A 23,028-nucleotide genomic window follows, 5' to 3' on the forward strand; every position below is an offset into this window, starting at 1 on the left:
GAATCTCTGGAAAAACAAGCCTATTTCAACCGCAAAATGTACGCTTTTAAATATACATAAACTGCTATCTCAAACATGGAGAGGCTTCTTCATGATCTCAAGTAACAGATTCTGCAATAAAATGAAAATCACAAATTTTGAAAAAAAAAAACTTTGATTCTCATTTTCTCGAAACTTGTGCTGCTGACTTGTGTCCCTGGTTTCTGTGACGGGTCACATTTTTGGCGTAGAGTCGGCAGGGTTTTCTTAACTTTTGACCTGAGGCGTGAATAATTTATTGTATGGTTGTGTGTGTGTGTGTTTTTCTCCTTTTTCTCTTCAAGAAGCAAAACAGTAGTGTTCATTGGTGAGCTGGGAACATCCTTTTGTCGGGTACAATTTCCCTGTTGCAGAAACACAACTAAATTATTGGTAGTTTTTTTTTCTCTCTTTCTTTCTCTCTCTGTGTAAAATTATGGAGGATGAGATGCAGGAACTTAGAGAGCTTGTGGCTAAATTACACGCTGATAATAAAAAATTGAGACAGGAACGTGAACCGGTTAGCTTACCAGGTCCAGGTAATGACTTTCTTCTACGACTAATGACTAATCTACGATTACTGAAACTTGTTTCCGGGAGTCTTTTAAACCATGGGGCCAGGATCGCCTGATGTCTTGTCATTGGTTACAGCTTCGTGCTGCTAATGGGTTATCCATTCCTTATATTGGTTATGTCGAATTAGACATAGAGCTTTGCGGTCGGGTAATTCTGAATTGTGATGTTTTAGTGGTCCGAGATCCTCCTGGGGGCATCTGTGCTCAAGCCCTTGGTGTGTTGGGCATGAATGTGTTGAGCCAGTGTTACCAGGAGCTCTTTGGCCATCACGGGCCTTCCTGGCTTAAATCTCCAGCAGTGTCACAGGCTCCGCAATTTGTTCTTCAGGCTTTGCAGCACTGTCATCAGGCAGGTATTCAGCAAGCCCCAGAGGGTATGGGCAAAGTTAAAGTACGTGGTCCCAGAGCAGCTTGCATCCCTGGTGGTACTATAAAATTAATAGAAGGGAGCCTCATGTTCCAACTCTTTTTCGAGTGGGGGTTGCACTCCTTGAGCCCTTGGAGTTTAAACTCCCGGTAGGACTATTAGTATCTCCAGCTCTTGTTAAGGTGGTTAGGGGTATAGCTTATGTGCCGGTTGTTAACCCTTGTGCCTTGTTCCAATTCACTACCCTTTCGTGTTGTTAGCGGCCAAAAAAGGCCACTAAATTAAACGGCTGTAAAAATGTATCAGATTAATATTTTTTTCAAATTTTTTTGCATAAATCTGTTAATCAACCTCAGAACTGATCAAAACTACCAAATGTTTCCAAAAATTTCATGATTTTAACTCTTTAATTGCCAAGCTCATAAGTGATGCCACTGATTTGAGAAAAAAAAAAACACAAAATCACTGATTTTCAATATAAAAAGTGATTGTGGACTGAATTTTTTTTCACCCTTTTCACAGTCTTGGGCATGCCAAAAATTGGTAAAAACATTGGCTTTGATGCATTTTTAGTTTTTGTGCAGCATCAGATTCAACATTTTTCTCCCTCATTTATTGTTTGTGGCCATTTTTTCCCCATTGACTTCCATTATAACAACATTTTTTGATTGCAGAGCCATGACACCTTATTACCATGCATTTTTGATTCTTTGTGGTTTTAGTTTTTGCAAAGAGGTAAAATTTGTCATTTTTACTCTTGATCACCATGTGGCACAATTAACCCTTTAGTAGCCTGTGCAAAAAAAAGAGCTTGAATTCTGGATTGTACATTGAGTTATATGGACTATAACAGCATATTAGAGAGAGAGAGAGAGAGAGAGATTTTTTTTGATTTTTAACAAAAACCTTTATTTACGCAACCATCAAATACAAATCCCCCAAAATATTAACTAGACCAACACCCTACAAAAAAAACAAAGCATAAGAAAATTCACAACCACAAAGAAAACACCAAATCACCCTCCACCACAGCACAAAGAATATTATTAAGACACCACTGTAACTTAAATGTTTCCATATCTTTCATAGCTTTATAGTAATTAAACTCAACAAAAATTCTTGACTTGACATAAGCCTTAAAAAGAACAATTAAATCCTGACCATGTTGATTTTCCATTCTGTTTCTCCTTGTGATGTAAATAGCAAGCTTTGCTTCACCCACCAGAAAATTAATTAACTGCCATTTAACCTTGTGTTTTTGATTATACCCTGCTCCTAAAATAAAGGCAGCTAATGTAAATTTTTCACCAAAATCCAAAAACAACTGATTCAAAACCTGGAAGAGAGAATTAAGCCTAGTACATTCCATAAAACAGTGAAAAACAGTCTCTCTTAAACCACAGAAGACACACTTATCAACAACATTTGAATTTATGACAGATACAAAAGCGTTGACAGCCACAGCACCATGTAATACCCTCCACTGGAGATCAGCAGAACGTTTTTTCAAAGGTGGTTTATATAAAACCCTCCATACTGGTTTTACTTCGTCAGCCAAACTAAACTTCCCCCTCCATACTGTATCCACCCTCCCATTTAAAGAAGTTTTATTCAGTAATTTAACAAAATACTTATAAAGAACTTTCCCCTCTACATCCTCTAGGATTGAAGAGTGCACATCATTAAAGTCCAGCAAAACACCAGACATGCCCTTTAACTCTGGTGTCATCCAAAGTAACGGGAAAGGATCCTTATCATCAGGAACTATATGACCATTCCCATACTCTGATAACAAAGTATGCTCTTCTTGAGTCAGTTTCCTTCGCCACAAGTCCAAAATTGTCTCTGTGTGGCGGATTGATCTCTGACTCAACAAAGCAGCCATAGCAGTTACATTATTTAGTCCATGTCCAGCCACTTTAACTAGATGCATCAGTTTAAATGTTTTAGTATCACACAACATTTTCTTAAGACCCAAAACATCTTCTGTTATATCCAAACGTGCTCCCCCTATAAGGGGCTCCTCCAACAGCCAAAACAAAGAATCCAATGGTTCAGGCCTGACAATAGTAAAATGTCCCCAACATTTAAAAAGTCCTTGGTAAAAAGAGGGTAATCCATTCAAACGAAGTCTCTTAGAATCCACAAGAAACAAAGCGCTGTCCAGACCAATGTAATCCGCTCTTTGCAATATGATTCTAGCAATACTCCTCCATACTAAACTGGCAGGACCTGTCAAAAACCTTTGTATAAACTGCAAACGAAATGTCGCTAGTCTGCTTGGCAGATGTATCAAGCCTTGTCCTCCTTCCTCCTTCGGCAGGAAGAGCACACTTTGAGGAACCCAATGTAGTTTATTCCAGAAAAAATTAACAAAAATTGCTTGTAGTCTAGGCAATAATCCAATAGGTGGTTCCACACAAGAAAGCTTATGCCAAAGCGTCGACGCAACAAGGTTGTTAATTATAAGGACTCTTCCTCTAAAGGAAAGTTGTGAATGAATCCATTTCCATTTAGCCAGTCTTCCTTCCACTTTTTCTATCAAGCCCTCCCAGTTTTTCTTTTGCATATTCGCATCTCCAAGATAAATTCCAAGATACTTAATTCCTCCTCTTTTCCATGTCAATCCACCGGGTAGAATTGGAAGACCTTGGTCCCAATGTCCAATTGCAAGAGCATCACTTTTCTCCCAGTTTATTTTTGCAGCTGAAATAACTCCAAAGTCTTTACAAACAGTCTTTAAAATATTCACATCCTGCTGTCTATTAACAAAAACCATAACATCATCAGCATAAGCAGATATTTGGTAGCGAGCATTATAATGATTCAAAAATAAACCTTCAATTTTTTGTCTTAATTTGTTCAACAAGGGTTCGATAGCTAAAGAATAAAGCATACCGGATAAAGCACAACCTTGTCTAATACCTCTATTAACTTTAAAAGGGGCACTTAGACCACCATTAATTTTCAACACACTCTCAATATCTTGATACAACACCTTAATCATGAGAATAAATTTTGAACCAAAACCAAAAACTTCAAGAGTCTTCCAAAGATAGTTATGCTCAACCCTATCAAATGCCTTCTCCTGATCAATAGAAATGAGACCAAAATTAACGTCTAAAAAACTAGAGGCTTCTAAAACATCCCGTATTAAGCAAATGTTATCAATTATTGACCTGCCAGGCACACAATAAGTCTGGTCAATGCAAATGACCTGCTCCATCACTTTCCTTAATCTATTAGCTAATGCCTTAGAGAAAACTTTGAGGTCAGAACATAATAAACTTACGGGGCGCCAGTTCTTTATCTCCTGCAAATCACCTTTCTTTGGTAGCAGAGTGATCACAGCCCTCCTGCAGCTTAAAGGTAAAGAACCCTCAGCAAAGCTCTCATTGAGAACGGCCAGAAAGTCCTCCCCCATCACTGCCCAGAAGGCTTGATAAAATTCAACAGGGAGCCCATCAATACCGGGTGCCTTTCCACCCTCCATGCTCCGTAGAGCAGCAAGAAGCTCCTGTTCAGACAAGGACTGTTCCAGCCCAACTTTAGCATGCTCCGAGATTTGGGAAAGGCCTTCAAAGAAACTGACAAACTGCTCCTCGTCATCATTATATTCACTACTATATAGTTCAGCATAGAACTGCACAGCCCGTCGCCTAATGGCAGGGGGCTCTGTTAGCTCCAAACCATTTTCAGATCTCAGTGAGTGAATATAACGGCTCTGACCACTCTTTCTCTCCAGGCTAAAAAAAAACTTTGATGGAGCATCCATTTGCGCCAAATTCTGAAAACGTGATCGGACCAGAGCTCCTTGTGCCTTAATTCCCAACAAATCGGCAAGACAAGATTTTTTTAATTTAATAGCTTCAGCACAAGTTTGTGCATCAATATTAATTGTTGACTCTTGTAGCTTTATTATTTCCAGTTCAAGCCTTCTCATTGACCGGGTAATGTCTCGAGAAACATTAAAAGCATATTGTTGACACAGTAACTTTATTTCAATCTTTCCATAATCCCACCATTGTCTCAGGTTCACAAAGCAGTCTTTTCTTAATTTAAAATTATTCCAGAAGAAAATAAAAACATCTCTGAAATTAGCATCATTCAGCAAAGAAATGTTAAAATGCCAATAAGCACTCTTAACCTTCAGATTTGCTATATAAACATGACAGGTAACCAAGCAATGATCAGAAAAACCAACTGGTGTGACAACGCAATCCCTGACAATATTGAAGTGATGTTTAAAACAATAAATCCGATCAAGTCTAGCCATAGAAATAAAATTTTCTCTGGCATGCGTCCATGTGTACTGTCTAACATTAGCATTCAATTCTCTCCAAACATCACATAGGCTATAAGTCTCTACTAATTCACGTAAAGCCCTATTTGAAGCAGCATGTGGTTCCATATGGTTCCTATCCAAAATATCATTTTCAGTGCAATTGAAATCACCACCAAAAAAAAGATATTCATCCGGACAACAGCTTTGCAAAATCGTACATACATCCTTTAGAAAACACACTCTTTCAACACCTTTAGTGGGAGCATAAATATTGAAAAAAACAAACTTAAAATGTTCAAACTGTGCCCGTACAACAATAAGTCTACCAGGAATCACCTGCTTAACTTCACAGGAAACAGGAGAAAAATTTTTTGCAAATAAGACAGCTACCCCACCCCTAGAAGAACTCAAATGTGAAAACACAACCTCTCCTTCCCATTCCTTCCTCCAATCAATTTCATTGAAATCATCACTGTGTGTTTCTTGAACAAAAGTTACATTAATTTTCTTATTTTTTATTAATTCAAAAAATAAAGCTCTCTTTTCAATATCCCGGGCTCCATTTAAATTAAGAGTGCCCACTTTTGTCACACTCATAGAAGAGAAAATAAGAAGCAGCACACATGAAGAAAACACAAGCCAAGAAAGAAAAAAAAGAGTCTTATGCTGTCTCAAATCCATCTTCAGACTGTAGCTCAAGTCTCAATTTCGAGACAAACTTTTTGAGCCTGTAAGTTTCCTGTGCTGTGAAATGTTCCTTCCCCTCACCTCTCATAAGAGCAACAGCTGATTCAAGAAACATTCTGCTCTCAGGGAAATAATCCGCAACGCGAACATTTTTCATGTTTTTAGTCTTTTGAAGGAAAGTCTTGATTTTTTCAACGGTATAGGCGCTGCGCCGATCTCGTACAATCTTAATGTCACTCTCAGAATCTTCAAAAGTGCTGCTGCAATCATTATTAGCAGGTTTATCAGGATGCACATCCGAAGTCCGTTCAACTCTCTCTTTTTCAACAGTAGACTTAGGCCTTTTCCTCTTAGTAGAAGGCATTTTAAAGGAAACTTCATCACTCATAGGACCAGCATCCATTTCATCCTCTTCCAATAAAGACCCAGCAACAGCAGCAACCTCATCAGGCTTCATGTTAATTTCTCTCTCCATGCTATTATCAGTATTAAGGGCCTTATCAACATCAACAACTTCGTCACCACCAACAGCACTAGTACTCGCTTTATCTCCAGTACTCTCTTTACTGTTAACATTGGGAACATTCCCTACCTGTACCTGTGCAATAATGTCAGTATCAGCATCAGAGTCTGATTCAATGCGCTCAGGACACGAGCGTCTTATGTGGCCTTCTTGCCCGCATTCAAAACACTTCATTGTCTCAGAAGTTACAAACACCACATAATCAAAACCGTCAAATCTGAATTTAAAAGCGACATTTAATTCCTCAGCATTATTATTTAGAATCATGTAGACCTGCCGTCTAAAGCAAACAACATGTCTGAGCAGGGGGGACTTACAGTTCAAAGGGAGCCTCTTCATTTGTGATACTAGTTTTCCATGCCTCGATAATTCCGTAGATAACAGATCATCATTGATAAAAGGAGGGACATTTGACAGTACGATCTTCTTTGCAGGTTGAGCCAAAGGCATCACTGGCGTAAAAGTGTCATGAATAACAACTCCACTTTGCACGACATTGTTTACCTTTTCAATGCTGTTCAAAAAAAGAACAAAAGCACTATTCATCCGGGACGCTGACATAATACTGTCATATCCGATAAGTTTTCCAACAGCCGAACAACAATCCTCTACCGAACATCTCATCACCGGCGCGAGTTTAATCCCATGCCGACGCGAAAGTTGTTCGAAGCTCAAACGCTCCGAGGCCGCCATATCCGACCAGCAACCGCTGGCGGTCAACAAAACTTAGTCCAAAAAATAAAAACCCCGACAAAACGCGTTTTCCAATAAAGAACGTGAAAATAAAAAGAAAAATAAGAAAAAAATAAAAAAACAACAAAAACTAAACTTACTTCGTCAACACTCTCACCTACGTTCTCACGCCGGCCTCACTCACTCCGCCCAGGCGCAGAGGGAGAGAGAGAGAGAGAGAGAGAGAGAGAGAGAGAGAGAGAGAGAGAGAGAGAGAGAGAGAGAGTGTGTGTGTGTGTGTGTGTGTGCGTGCGTGCGTGCTTGCATGTGTGTGCGTCTGTGTGGAAAAATCTGTAAAAAATCTTCTCTTCATCAGATTTATTAACAACATTTATTATGAACCAAAATGCAAAAACAACTTCAAATAAACTGAACAATGAAGCAAGAGTAGAGGATGGATGGAGAACTAAACAATCAAACTAATTTTTTGGTGTGTATATGTGTACGTGTTTGTGTTCAGTCTTTTTAGCAGGACTTGCAGCATATTACTTGGTGCTCTCTGCAAGTGTGTCTACCACAACGGATACAAATGCTGACTGTTCTTTTTTTGGTTCTGTACACCACTTGCATGTTCCCCTCTTCACTCCTGAGCTGCTGGTGCCTGCTGGTGTCTGTGGATTTGTGTCTAGAGGGACAGCTACAGGAGACTAAATCCCTCTCACCAGTGCAGCACTAACTGGTGCGCGAGGGAGGTGCTCTCTCCTCAATACTAACACTAACCCTACACACACACACACACACACACACACACACACACACACACACACACACACACACACACACACACACACTCGTACACACACACTCGTACACACACAATGGTTTTATAGTCCATATAACTCAATGTACAGACCAGAATTTATGCTCAGTTTTTTTTGCACAGGCTACTAAAGGGTTAATGGTGCCACATGGTGATCAACAGTAAAAATGACAAATTTTACCTCTTTGCAAAAGGAAAAGGCACAAAGAATCAAGAATGCATGGTTATAAGGTGTCATGGCTCAGCAATCAAAAAATGTTGTTATAATGGAAGTCAATGGGGAAAAAATGGCCACAAACAATAAATGAGGGAGAAAAAAATTTAATCTGATGCTGCACAAAAACTAAAAATGCATCAAAGCCAATGTTTTTACCAATCTTTGGCATGCCCAAGACTGTAAAAAAGGTAAAAGAAAATCCAGTCCACAGTCACGTTTTATATTGAAAATCTGTCATTTTGTGTGTTTTTTCCCCCAAATCAGTGACACTACTTATAAACTTGGCAATGAAAGAGTTAAAATCATGGAATTTTTGCAAACATTTGGTAGTTTTGATCAGTACTGAGGTTGATTAACAGATTTATGCAAAAAAAATGTGAAAAAAATTTCATCCGATAAATTTTTACAGCAGTTTAATTTAGTGGCCTTTTTTGGCCGCTAACAACACGTAAGGGTAGTAAATTTGCCCACGGTATATTGTTAAGTTTTTGAAAAATTTCAAAGCATTTTCTTAAAATATGTGTAAATATAAGATTTGTCACCAAAAATCATTCCATTTGCTGAAACACAGAGAAAGTTGTGGCCAAATTAAGACAAAAAAATTGCAAAAATGGCCAAAAATGGCCTCAACAACACATAAGGGTTAATGTAGGGACTACGGATGTTCTTTTATTCCCTCGTCGAGTGATAGGTACGTTGTCAAATGTGCATGTTGTGAGTTTGCCTCCAGGTGTCACTGAGGTCTGGCCTGGGCAGGGGACTGTTTGTACTATTGGTTCCCAGGTGGGTACTCTGGTGCAGGAACAATTGGATGCTTTGGACTTGTCCCAGGTGTCCAGGGATGAGCAGGGTAAGGTTAGGGCCCTTCTTTCGTGCTACCAGTCTGTTTTCTCCTCTTTTGAGGGTGATTTGGGGTGTACCAACCTCCTCTCCCATGATATCCCTCTTCTTGATGACACTCCTATTCGACAGCGTTACTGACGCATTCCTCCATCCGAATAAGAAGTGGTTCGGGTACATATCAATCAGTTGATGGAGACCCAAGTGATTTGTGAGAGTTGTAGCCCTTATGCCTCTCCTATTGTCCTTGTAAAGAAGAAAGACGGTAGTCTGCGCATGTGTGTGGACTACCATCAGTTGAACTCTAAAACCAGGAAAGATGCGTTCCCATTACAGCGTATTGATAAGTCGTTGGATACGTTGACTGGTGCCCGCTGGTTTTCCACTTTGGATTTAGCCAGCGGGTACAATCAGGTTCCTGTTACGGAAGGGGATAAGCATAAGACCGCTTTTTGCACCCCCTTCAGTTTATTTGAGTGGAACCGGATGCTGTTTGGGCTTTGTAACGCCCCTAGTACGTTCCAGTGTCTCATGGAACGCCTTTTTGGGGATCAGCAATGTCAATCGTTGCTTCTTTACTTAGATGATATTATTGTTTTTTCCTCTTCGGTTGAGCAGAACTTGGAGAGGTTGGAGTTGGTGTTGGGCCGGTTAGAGCAGGAAGGCCTCAAAGCTAAGTAAAAAAAAGTGTGTTCTTTCAGTCAAAGGTGAGATACTTGGGTTACGTCATTTCGGCAGAGGGAGTGGCAACGGACCCGAATAAGGTCCAGGCAGTGTCGCAGTGGCAGCGTCCATCAAACACCACTGAGCTGCGTTCATTCCTGGGCTTTGCCATCTACTACAGGCGCTTCGTGGAGGGATTCGCTAAGATTGCCGCCCCTCTGCATAGGCTGGTGGCGGAATTTGTTGGTAGTAAGAACAGGCCCAAGAAGAATGTTGGGTTGGACTTTATGGGTGCCTGGGATGATCAGTGTCAGCAGAGCTTCAATGAGTTGAAGGTGAAACTCACCACTGCTCCTGTATTCTCATATGCGGATTTCTCCCTACCGTTTATCCTGGAGGTTGATGCCAGTCATGGGGGACTGGGAGCAGTCCTTTCCCAGGAGCAGAAAGGTAAGGTGCGACCGATCACATATGCCAGCCGCGGTCTGAGGCCACCTGAGCGCAATATGTCCAACTACAGCTCCATGAAATTGGAGTTTTTGGCACTCAAGTGGGCCTTGACCGAGAAGTTTAGGGAGTACTTGCTTGGCAGTCGGTGTGTGGTCTTTACCGACAACAACCCCCTTAGCCATCTTTCCACTGCCAAGCTCGGGCTACTGAACAGCGTTGGAAGTACAGAAGTGCAGCAGGCAATGATAGCTGTCTTACCAAGTCATTCGTTGACTGAAATTTGTGCACTGCAGGCGGATGACCCTGTAATTTCTGAGATCTTGCCCTTTTGGAGGCGTAAGGCTCGTCCCGGGTTGGAAGAACGTCGGGAGATGTCTGCTCTGGCGTTGACGTTGCTTCAACAATGGGACCGTTTTGTAGAGAAGGAGGGTATACTTTACCGTAGGATTTATTCCCCTAACGGTGGAGAGGAAATCCTTCAGTTACTTTTGCCTGTGGCCTTAAAGCTTGATGTTCTTGATCAGTTGCATCAACAACAAGGACATCAAGGTATAGAGCGTACGGTAGAATTGGTCCGACAGCGGTGTTACTGGCCAGGCATGTCTACCGACGTTGTTTCTTGGTGTCAGGAATGTGAGAGATGCCAGGCGAGTAAGGAGACGCAGCCCCCGGCACAGAGTTTTATGGGTCATCTTTTGGCCTCAAGGCCTAATGAAATTTAGGCCATTGACTTTACGGTCCTGGAGCCTACTAGTTCAGGAGTCGAGAATGTGTTGATAATTACTGACGTGTTCAGTAAATATACACTTGTACTCCCTACTAGGGACCAACGGGCAGAGACTGTGGCTCAGGCTTTGGTGACTGAGTGGTTTAAAGGTTTGGTGTACCCGGCTGCCTTCATTCCGATCAAGGGCGTAATTTTGAATCTCTTCTGATTAGTCAGCTTTGTACCCTGTATGATGTACGGAAGTCTCGCAGAACACCATACCATCCAGCCGGAAATGGCCAATATGAGCGTTTCAACCGGACCCTACACAATCTGTTTCATGCACTTCCGGCTTCTAAAAAAAGAGATTGGGCAGTTTGTCTGCCACAGGTTCTCTTTTGTTACAATACCACACCACATCAAGCCACTGGCGAGTCCCCACATTTTTTAATGTTTGGGCAGAAACCACGGTTGCCAGTGGATTTTCTTTTAGGTAGGGTACAGGAGCCAGTGGCTGGCAGTGTGCATGACTGGGTCCCGGAACACCAGTCCAAGTTGCAAGTGGCCTTTGGAGGGGCGCAAGAACGGTTACAGAGGATGGCGGAGAGGCGCAAGGTAAAACATGATATGCGTGTTCGTAGTACCCCTCTGGTGGAAGGTCAGCTGGTGTACCTTCGGGCTTATGGCAATAAGGGTCACCATAAGATTCAGGATATCTGGAGCCCAATAGCTTACCAGGTAGTGCGTGCACCTCCAGGTGTGCAGTTTATTCCATTGCTCCCGTGGATGATTTGAGCAGGGTGAAGACCGTACATCGTTCACTGCTTAAGAGCCGGGTCCTGAGAGATCCTCAGATCGGCTCTCCTTTGGAGGGGCCGATTAATGTCCCAGAGACCTCATTATCATCAGAGGAAGAGGAGGAAGTAGACCTGGCTAGGCTGGTTCCTCCCAGGAGCCGAGTGGTGCCAAGTGGGGTGTCAGAAATGGTAGTGGCACCTTTTCACACTAACACTCATTTAACCCCTGACCCTGTTGGAGAACCAGTAGATTCTATAGAGTCGGAGGCAGGTGTACCTATTTGACTGTGGTGGCTCCAGCGTCGGTATCTGAGTCGGAGAAAGGTGGCACTTCACAGTACAGGGCGAGTAACTGCAGGTTGCCATGCAAATCCTTATCATCTTCCACGCACAGTAGGGGGTTCACTTCCTGCTTCATCAGTATCCAATTCTGTAACTGCGCTATTTAGACCTTGAAATTGAGTTTGTGATTGGATCGCCGGGTCGACGATGCGGAAAAAAGGGTGGTAGATTGTGGTGGAAGGCAGTTATGGGTGCCGGCCTGAACACGCCCCCTTAGGTAATCACTTTCACTTGCGTTCTGGTTAGGATGAGCATATATATAAAGGCTGGAGGTAAGGCAACCGGATGTTATGCTCAGCTGTTTGCATTTTCCCATATCACATTGCTGTCACACGAGAGGTATGTAATTGCGGTCGTCATGCTCTGTCCTATTATTGGGTTTTAATTATTCTAATAGTTGTGTTTTCTGTTTAGTATAACCCTCTTATGAAACTGGCACTTGTTGCCGCAGCGTTCTCTATTAGAGGATCGCGAAATAGTAGTCACTGGTAATTGACGTGGCATTCTTTGCATCGGGTGATTGCGGGCTCAGCTGTGCTGCATTTCCGATATCGTGTTTCTACACAAGAGGTATGTACTGGCGTTTGTATACTTTCTGTTGTCTGGTTTTGATTTTAATAGTTATGCTCTTTGCCCAGTGTAGCTCTTGTGAAGCTGGCATTTGTTGCATCTGAAGATCACTAATGATTGGTTACTAGTTGTGGCATTCTACATTAGGGGATCGCTGTTTAATTGAGTTGTGTGCTTTTGATCTGCGGCCTCTGTCACAAGTGATTGACGCGGGCGACGGATTCGGCTGCAGAGTATATGCTGTGACCCATACAGGCTGGTATGTTTAACTCACTCTGGTCCATTCAGCGTTTATTAAGGTATGTTACTGTTTAATGCATGTTATTGTGGTGTAAATGGTGTTTGTGTTCCAGGTGTTTGAGTTACCCGGCATCATGGCTTAAGGTCCTAACACTGCTGTTTTGCTTTGTTTTGTTTATTTTGGATTCTTTTGTGTAGTTTATTTCGTTTAAGTTAGTAATTTGTGTCTCAGCTTATTTTTGTCTTTTCTTGTGATATTTAATACTCTCTTGTTTTCTTTTCTTTTGCTTATCCATTGCAATTTATTATTTGTTTTCTTTTTCTGTGTAATTGCTTAATTCTTTTGATTTGGGTAAATGTTGAGTTTGTTTTTCTTTTGAAGTTTTTGTTTAATTTGGCTGTAAATCCTGAGGAAGGCAGACTGCTTATGAGTGAGCAGAAATAGCCTCCCCTAACGTGGTGTGGATTTGCAGTGACTGTTGGTTTGCAGTGAATCTGTTTAGGGCGAAGGGGGATTTTGTGCACGTGTGTATCTATTTATTATTACAGTTACTATCAAAGCTCTGTTTCCTGTCTGCCTCCTGGTTGTTATACCCCAGTTTCAGGGTTGTTTATTTTCTTTTTTTTTATTATTATTCCTTATTACTTCATGTCAGTGGTGTGCCTTGATTTTTATGAGTGCCCTTTTAGGCAAGATCTTTTTAATATTACATTGTGAATAAAGTTTATGAATCATTTTGTACCAATTATCCACGTCTCTGAGTCCTATTTTTGGGAGAGTGAACCTGTGGGCCTTTTGGGTCCTTCCTGGGGGGATAAATCCCAGGTGTAGTCGTTGCTCTGGTGAACATTAGAATACTTATGTATGCAGGTTATTCAGTTCTTTAGAACTCGCCCCTTTGGCGTGTTAATTGCCACACAAAGTTCCGTCTCAGGTCTAAAGAGATCGCTGATCCAGACCTGCCTAAAATGCCTCAATGCCCCAAGCCATTTCCAAAATTCTCGCGCTTCTGATTCACAGACTGTAAGTGTAGTTTAATGAAAGTTTTTGATGTTGACTTAAAAAAAAAACTACATCTTACAGAATCCACGTTAGTTATAGTTTGTCAGACGTAAAATTTAAATAAAGGCGATATGTTTTGTACCAGTGCAAGAGCCACAAGTGTTTTTGGTTAATATTTAAGGTAATGATTCAATTAAAGGACTGTGTTAAAAGTACCTGCTGTAAATGAACAAACTATTAATTAACCTACTATATGTTACCAAGGCAAAAGAGTTATAAATTAATATTTAATTAGCAGATTAGCTATCATTTGGACAAATGGCTTAAATACACTTAGACAAAACCATATCTGCACTGCTGCAGCAGGCCATATTTTGTCCCGTATTTCACAGTGAGAAAGTTGGGAACCCTATACATGGCCTAGATTCAAGAGTTACGGTTCACATAATGTTTGGTGTACATAATAGCTATTTCATGCATTCAAATTATGCATTCATGTATAGATTACTTACTTTGTGAGGGTCTGTATGCACCTGGCAGGGATGAACCTGGTGGTCCAGGTGGACCCGGTGGGCCAGGACTACCTGGGCGACCATCATAACCTATTCCTTGGGGTCCAGGGGGGCCTGGAGGTCCAGTAATAGATTCTCCTTTTGGACCCTATAGCAAATTTAATATTGAGAAGTCAAATAATCATGTTTTACAGTATAAAAAATTACTGACTAAAAATACAAAACACATAATTGTATGTCTGTGCTCTTACAGGCAGTCCAGGCCTTCCTGGTGGACCCTGTACTCCACCATAATGATTGTGAAAACCTCCACCTGGTTCTCCCTTCTCTCCTTTAGGTCCCACCTCCCCTTTCATCTCATTCTATATTATGAATGTACCACAGTACATATTATATATGATGTGTAAATTTTTTACAAATTTTAAGCCAACACAAAACAGCATTTATTAAAAAGCACCAAAGATATTTGTTTATTACTCACATTATATCTGTCCACAGAGCCTGGAGGTCCAGGGGGCCCGGGAGGCCCAGGAGGTCCCTAAAATAAGTTTACAAAACAATTTTGTGACCTGATCATCCTCGATAGTAAGAAATAGTCAAAATAATAAATAGCTAATATTTTACCGGGTTGCCATATCCATATCTTTCGACACCTGAATCGCCTTTCACCCCTTTTTTGCCATTCAGTCCGGGTCGACCCTTAAAATTAAAAATAGGTACAAATTTAAGAAACATCTATATACAGAATTGCATGTATTAAACGTACATTTAAGGCTCAGGAAGTTATAAGACATACTTACAGGTCTACCTGGGATTCCTATTTCACCTTTAGGTCCAGGTGGCCCAACTGGTCCCTAAAGAATGATTAATCAACATATACAGTATATTTCATCTACTCCTTAATTACTAAAAAAATCATATATTTCAAATCATAATATACTTATATTTCAATAGGACATATTCCACATAATATTGTGTAATTTGAATCTTTTTTGTTAGGGATTCTTCAGCGAAACTCACTATTTGTCCTTCTGGTCCTGGAGCTCCCGGATCACCCTAAAACACATAGTAAGTACATAAATTGTTTAATGATCCTATGCAAATTCACGTTATTTATCTAAGTTTATACACCGGAATGATGCTACAGGTTTCCTACCGGCTGTCCAGGTAGTCCACAAGTATGAATGGGGATATCGGTGGAGTCATAATTCAGTCCGGGCTCACCCTTCTCTCCCTAAACAAAAGATGAATTATCTCATGTACCATAATTGGATTAAAAAAACATAAATTTTAATCATTTTAAAACTGGTGATTTTCCTGTGAGCTAATGTCAACAGATATTAATAGAGAGTTTTACCTAAAGTTTTAACAATTAGCATCTTACAAACACTGCTGCATCTGCTTGATATATGTATGTTCTGACTACTTTACTCCTCCTTCTGAATTCTATTACTTTATTTTGTATGTTCAGACAGAAGGAAAAACCTTGACAGAGTTTCCTGGTGGTCCAGGTGCCCCTCGTATTCCTTTTGGTCCCATTGGTCCCTGTAGTAAAAAATAAACAAAATAATTAAAATTAAATGTATCAAATCAAATAATTGAGTTTGCTGTGAGCCTGATTCCGTTGACCCCACTGAAAATTAATGGTTGATTTTCATGCCTGTCCAAATCATTTTTGTGTGGGCAAAGGCAATGTGGGGAGGGGATAGTGTGCTTGGGCACCTGCCCCTTTACCACTGGATGGTGTTATAGTTCCTCTTTTTTCGTACAAAACAGGTGGGCTTTATTTGTTAGCAAAACAAAGCCGTGAGGAGATCTTGCAAGATCTGCTGACTTCTCTCTGTCTAGGGCCTGCTTAAATAGGACCCTTTACATGTTTGCTTTCATGATTATTTATTGTTCATGTCTTCGTAGGTCTTTTAATTCAATTAGGATATTCTTACAAACAGGATTTACTGGTGAGCTTCAATGCCTCTTTATCTCATGTAAAAAGATCATTATGTAGACAATTATTATCATTAGACTAGGTCACAGGTAAAAGATAGTTATGTATACGTAGGGCAGTGTGTTGTGTTCTCCGCAAGATGTCGCTATGACACTGTTGTGTTAGGGCATATTCCAGTTTTTTTATTGCTGTTTGAGCCTCTTCGCATACTGTAGTGTTGATAGGCATGTAGTCTGCCATCTTTGCTTCAGTTCATGTTATCAACACATTAGATAAGTCGTGTTAAAAGCAGGGGCGTAGGCAGAAATTGTATTTTGGGCGGGCCGGAGCAAAAGTGAGTGGGCCTATAGTTTATCAGAATAAAATTACTTAAATAATAATTAAACCTTAGAGTGGAAAAAAACAATAGACAAACTGCAAAAACAGTGACATCTTTACTTTTCAATTTTTGGCAAAGTCAATAATAAAACACTGTCTAAACATGTTCAACCAACAGAGCTCAATAAAGGCTGAACAAACCAGGCAAAAACAGTTCACCTGAAATAAAGTAGGCTAAAAATAAATTGAAATGACGAAAACTCTCAGCAGAGCATGGTTTGAAATAATTAACAAAAACACACTGCCTAAGTTATGTTAAATCAACCATATACAGTGCAATCAGCCTGTTGGAAATTAAGCTTTTGTGCCAAAAATAGCAACTCATTTAAATTAAACAATGTAAGTTTAACCTATAAGGCTGGCTGGCATACATCTATACACAACACACCACTTAGTTAAATCACTTCACGAGCAAAAATAAGGAAATTAGTTAAACAGCATGCCTACCTTTGTTGTTTTCATTCTACAAAAGACGCAAACGCCTGGGTTTGATGTTGAAAACAGAAATGATCTCATTATAGTCCAAAGAGTCACAGAGTTCTTTTTTAAAAAACAAAAGGTTGTTGAGGCGGTAGTAACTCATTGATGCAAATTGGGTTGTGAAGGTGGTTCATCAATTGCAGTTAGATCGGCGGGTAACCTGTGTCAGACTGACTGGGAGAGAGCACTGGAACTGCCGCCAGAGAGCAAGCGGCAGCCGGCGCCACCAGCGTCTGAAGAACTGGGCTGGTAAGACTTGGTAGATGGAGGCAGTGGCGTATCTTCATCAAATCTTGCTTTTTTAAATAACACATTAAAGAAACTTTAGCCATTATTGTGGCAATGTTAATATTAGCTAAAAAAGCAGTTAGCAAAGTTAGCTGGCAGACTGCCAGAGCCCGCCGGCCGCCGCCCCCCACAGACTCTATCTATCAGAACTCCTAGCAACCAAGCAACCAATTACGTTTCGGAAGCTTCCTACAACTTGCTTCAACAATTCCATTTTATTTAGAAAGCAAATTAAACACACACCAGTCAATAATAAAGCCGGTTTATGTTAATATATTTTATTAAATACATTTGAATAATAAAAAATAAACTAAAAATGTATTTTGGTTAAACTTGCCTGGGCGGGCCAGGGAGTTATGTGGGCGGGCCAGTGCCGCCCTGGCCCATTACTGGCTACGCCCCTGGTTAAAAGTAGTGAAAACTTCAATATAAAATATCTTTGTTGTTATTGCTCTAAAGTTCTGTCTATTGAAATATATTTTGTGTACTAAACTGTTAAAAACCTAAAAAGAAAGTAATATGGAAAGTTAAAACATATTTTTGTTATTAAATGAGTTCATGTTATTGACACTTTAGATGCCGTGCTGTGAATTAAATGGTCAAGCCATAATCTTGAATACTTCTGTGTTCGTGTCTCCTCTCTACCGCCACCCATGAACACATACAACACAGCCCAGGGTAGCAGCAGCAGTGCTAGGGGCACGCAGAGAGAGAGACAGAAAGGGTTACATCTTTGGTGCCGTGACCTGGATCGTGTTATCACTAGACCGATGAAGGTGATAATTCTACAGCCAGTCATTTGAATGCTGAACAATATGTAATAGACAAACTGAATTCATAACAAAACTGTTTTTTTTTAAGGATACATTGCTTTCATTGCTATATCCTTTACAGCCTACTGGGAATCTGAATTGGGTTGTTGTTTTAAATCTAGTGATTTGCTGTATGTAAAACATATTTGACGATTTACTGATAAGGAAGAAAACCGAAACTGTTTTTTCCTGCAGATATCTGTTATTTTTCTGAGATTACAGTGCATCTACGTGATATTCAGTGAGAGGCTACATTGAGATTTAGATGTGAACAGACAAAGTTTTTTTGATAAACTGGTTGTAAATTGCCTTGTACTCATCTCAGTTGTCAGTTGAGGCCTCTGTTTGCAAACACAGTGGCCAGGGGCCCTCAGGAGCCATGCCTTGGCAAAGCTCTACACATTATATTTTTGTTGAGATGCCAGTCGCGCAGCACTCGCCCAAACCCAATTCAGTTGCATCGCCATATCCAGCCCAGCAGACCCAGGCCCCAGGCTTACTCTAGTTATTCATATCCCCCTTCTATGCCTGCACCAATACTACAGAGCCCGTTAGCTGTGAATATTACAGTTAAGCACGTAACTGCAGGGCAGGCCCTTCAAGGGCTGTATCCCCCTGAAGCTACAATTTACACCGCTCAAGATCCAAGTTATGGTGGAGCCACCCCAATGCCTCCGCCTACTAGTACGTGAGTTCCTAGCATCAATTTACACAACCCTCAGCTAGTGTTAGATTAGCCAGCCGCTGATGTGTTCCTCTTGAACTATTTCGTCAACAAGCCTAGATTCCCTCTCCCCATCTCAGCACAAATGTGGATGCTCCCTCTCAAGCTGCCTATCTACCTACACTTTCCAGCCAATCAGCCCACCCTGACACATTTCAGGCCTCCTGCTCGAACAGTTGCCAACCCATGCCTTCCAATGGCAGCCCATGGTGATTTTATGCAAGCTCATCAGGTGAAAAATGTTCAAGTCTTTACAGGAAATGAAGCCTGTAGGATAATTTTAGAAGACTGGATTTGTGACTTGCAGTACCTCTTGGAGGCAATAGAACTCCCAATGCCTCTTCGCTTCTCCACAGCTGAAGGACAACTGGGTGGTGAAGCCCGAAATCTCATTCTTAACTTACCTCCTCATGATCAGACACCTGAGAAGGCATTCAAGGAACTGAGGGCCGAATACAGTGACACACAAGGTTCCCTAGACACTCTTGCTGACTTTTATAAGCGGAGCGAAAATTCAGGGTAGTCTGCCTGTTCTTATGCTATAGCATTGGAGGTGAAGTTGCAGATGGTACAGGAGAAAGAAAGAGGAGGTAAGCCCTTCCTGGATAGAGATAGCAAGCTAACCCGCAGTTTATGAGGGGCCTTACTGACAGGGAGGTGTACACAAGAATCACAACAATGGCACCCAGGCTCCTGAGCTTCAGGGAGCTGCAGGCAGAGCTCCGAAATCTAACTAGAGAAACTAAGAGGTTCCAGACACAAAGTAAAGCAAAGAAAACATATGCTCAGATGCATGTAAAATCAGGAGGGGGTGGAAACACCAAAAAGGATAGACCAAAGAACACATCTGAAATATCAGAGTTGACAGAAATGGTCAAGAAATTAGCTCTCATTCCGGAAGAACAAATGGCTAAGCTGTCCCAACTGGAATTGAAAATTATCACTCTATCTCTGAAAAATAAAAGCCAGAGTCAAAGCTTTGCCTGTTACTGGTGTGGAGAGCCAGGCCACACAGCCAGAGTGTGCTGAGCAGTGCTTCCAGATCTGAGCCAAGCTGATGCCCAGCAGCTTACGACCCCTGCAGATGGGCACATACACTCTGCTCAAAATTTAAATGCTTAGTGCCCATGGAAACTGGGGCATCCATGGATACACAGCACAGGCCCCACACACCCGCCAAGGAGATTTGCACTGAAGAAGGGGACTGACTCCTAGTGGGTCCTAGAAACAAATGGGAAGTGGAAGTAAAAGGCAAGGCATGCAAAGCTCTCATAGACTCCGGCTCGCAGATCACCAGTATTACGCACAACTTCTGGCAAAGCCACCCAGCTCTACAGAAGCAGAAGCTGCAGTCTTTTAAAATACCAATAGAGAGGGCAGCAGGTCAGACCGTGCCCCACCATGGTGTCTTGCACATTGACTTAAAAGTGCTGGGGAAAGAGTTTAGTGGTGTACCTACCTTTGTGGTTCCTGATTCCGATTATCGCTCTTCAGTCCCTCTGTTGGTGGGAACCAATGTCATTCGTGCCTCCAGAACCCACCTTTAAGCAGTTTATGGTCCACAGTTTCTGCACCAGGTCAGGGAGAAGCATCCACAGTGGTACACAGCTTTACTGAAGGTGGAAAGTGCCAAGCAAAGTGAAATGCATGACGTTTTGGGTCCTGCTGTTTACAATGGTCATACAATACGCATCCCTGGTGGGAAAGAGATGGATTTAAAGTGTAGGATCAAAACTGGCCCTTAAAGGGTCACCCCTTTTTGCAGCTTCCTAATGAAATCTTAGTGGCCAAAGTGCTTGCGAATGTGAAAAGAGGTTGTGCTCCAGTTAGAGTGATGAATCTTTCCCAGCGAGTCATTACAATCAAACCACACACAAGTCTGGCCAGTGCGGTTCCTAGTGGACAAGGTGGTAGAGTTCCCTGAAAAAGAACATGGTTGAGGTGGGAACAGAGAAGCATGTCTTAGTCTGGATCAAGTGGTGAACAGCTGTGGGGTAGACCTAAGTGAAGTAGCAGTGAAAAGTGAGAACCAACGTGGTCTACTGAAAGAACTACTTGTTATTAAGAACTACAGCTACAAGATGGGGTGGAAAGGGTTATTGCGAGTCAGTGATCATTTTCAATGCCTAAATTCGAATTGATTTCTCTTTCTATAGAGGCTTTGTTTGAAGTTAGTTCAAATTTGCATTTAAAAGTTTGTTTAGTTGAAGCAGTAGACTGAATGGTGAGCAGGCGGTTGATTGGAATGTGGTATCTTAAATTGTGCTTCTCTCGCATACTGTTAAACATGCCACATCCGCCATGTCGAGGAAAGCCTAATCAGGTGGTGTCCTCTGTTCTATCCCTGTCGATTGAGTGCATTTTGGTAGATTGTATGGATCCATTTTCTTGTGCTAAGTCTGGTTGTCAATATTTTGACGATCATGCGGGTGGCTACTGGGTTCCAAGAAGCGATTCCTTCAGAGGTGTAAAGTACTTGACTAAATGTACTTCGTTACTGTACTTAAGTATATTTTGGGCTACTTTGTACTTGTACTGAGTATCAAAAATATAGGCAACTTTTACTCTCTACTCAATTAAATTTTTGATCGGGTATTTGTACTCTTTACTCCACTACATTTGAAATGACACTTAACGTTACTCGCTACATTGTTTATTCGTCAAATAAAACGAGACGAAAGTGTCAGAGGGTGATGATGGATAGAATCTGTGGTCGCGAGGTTACACGCACACACATTTGGCGCTGCGCAGAGCAATCGTATGAAATCAAAGTACTGCGAGAGCGAATCAAATGCATATGGAGAAATCTGGTCTCGCGGTACTTTGATGTCAAACGCTGAATGGCTTGCGTTGAGCCACCGTAGCGGGACATCTGCGTATGTCATAAACTGTAGAGAAAAGTTCCTGTCTGGTCTGAGAGAAGAGATAAAGAGCAAACATATGGATGCATATCACATTTGCTTCAATCAAGGGACCCTTTGTTAAACATGTGATGCTACAATCAAAACAGAAGTGATGCGCGATTGCAGGAGGGTCATCCCGCAACTCAAAGGCAAGCACAAATGTTTATATACTCTGATGCTACTTTATCAGCTAACATGAGCTGGTAAGTTTCATAACTTGATATAACTTACTATATAAGCCAAAATAAACCAGCGAGGTCCTGTACTGATTGCCTGAGTAACTTGAGTACATTATAAGATTGATAATAAGTGTACAATTTCACTGTCCTCACATTTAATCAAGTATGCTGTAATGTATTTAATGTAAAGAGGGATGCATGACGGAAGAAATGTAGTGCACTTGTGAGAGAGTCGTGTTACGTACTACATGTGTTTACAATTAATCTTTCAAATGAACAACTTCACGTTTTTAATATGCATTATCATATTTCTGTTAGTGTAATTTTAGTTTACTGGAATTTTTTAAATATTAAAATTATATCTTTTTTAGGATAGGCCTATATAAGAATATTTGGTAACACTTTACAATAAGGTTCATTAGTTAACAGTAGTTAATGTATTAACCAACTTGAACAAACCATGAGCAATACATTTGTTACATTATTTATTCATCTTTGTTAATGTTAGTTAATAAAAATGTAAGCTTTAATTGTTTGTTCATGTTAGTTCAGAGTGCATTAACTAATGTTAACAAGATTTTAATAAAGTATTAGTAATTGTTGAAATTAACATTAAGAATGATGAATAAATGCTGTATAAGTGCAGTTCATTATTAGTTCATGTTAACTAATGTAGCTAACTAATGTTAACTAATGAACCTTATTGTAAAGTGTTACCATATATTTATATCACAAAGTTAGGCTATATATTTTTCAGCATGGCACATCCAAGTACACAATGACACTAGAATAACATTAAATGGGTTTAAATTAAATTTAATGTAGATTTCTAGACTAAAATCTCATGGCATTTAGTTGAATAAAATTAGACTAAAACTAAATCAATTCAGATGACAAAAATATGACTAAAACCAAATAAAATTTTAGTCAAAAGACTATGACTATGTTTAATCTGTGTTTGTTCTGCCAGGTCAAAATTTTGAGGTGTTTGATTTCTTTTCTATATTAGGAAATAAAACCTCATAAATAAAC

At 40.7% G+C, this 23,028-nt stretch overlaps 1 protein-coding gene across 1 annotated transcript in view; it reads right to left on the bottom strand.

Moving 5' to 3' along the window:
- Window positions 1-23,028, bottom strand: part of col18a1b (collagen type XVIII alpha 1 chain b) — a 127,557-nt gene that overhangs the window by 41,228 nt on the left and 63,301 nt on the right. Inside the window, exons 24-31 of the mRNA XM_065240291.1 lie at window positions 15,773-15,832; window positions 15,444-15,521; window positions 15,308-15,343; window positions 15,088-15,141; window positions 14,912-14,986; window positions 14,769-14,825; window positions 14,539-14,649; window positions 14,288-14,435 (exon numbers count right to left, since the gene is read on the bottom strand). Coding sequence (XP_065096363.1) covers window positions 14,288-14,435; window positions 14,539-14,649; window positions 14,769-14,825; window positions 14,912-14,986; window positions 15,088-15,141; window positions 15,308-15,343; window positions 15,444-15,521; window positions 15,773-15,832 — 619 coding nt within the window. The remainder of the gene's footprint in view (window positions 1-14,287; window positions 14,436-14,538; window positions 14,650-14,768; window positions 14,826-14,911; window positions 14,987-15,087; window positions 15,142-15,307; window positions 15,344-15,443; window positions 15,522-15,772; window positions 15,833-23,028) is intronic.

Source organism: Paramisgurnus dabryanus, chromosome 7 (assembly GCF_030506205.2).
Source record: "Paramisgurnus dabryanus chromosome 7, PD_genome_1.1, whole genome shotgun sequence".
Lineage (NCBI taxonomy): Eukaryota > Metazoa > Chordata > Actinopteri > Cypriniformes > Cobitidae > Paramisgurnus > Paramisgurnus dabryanus.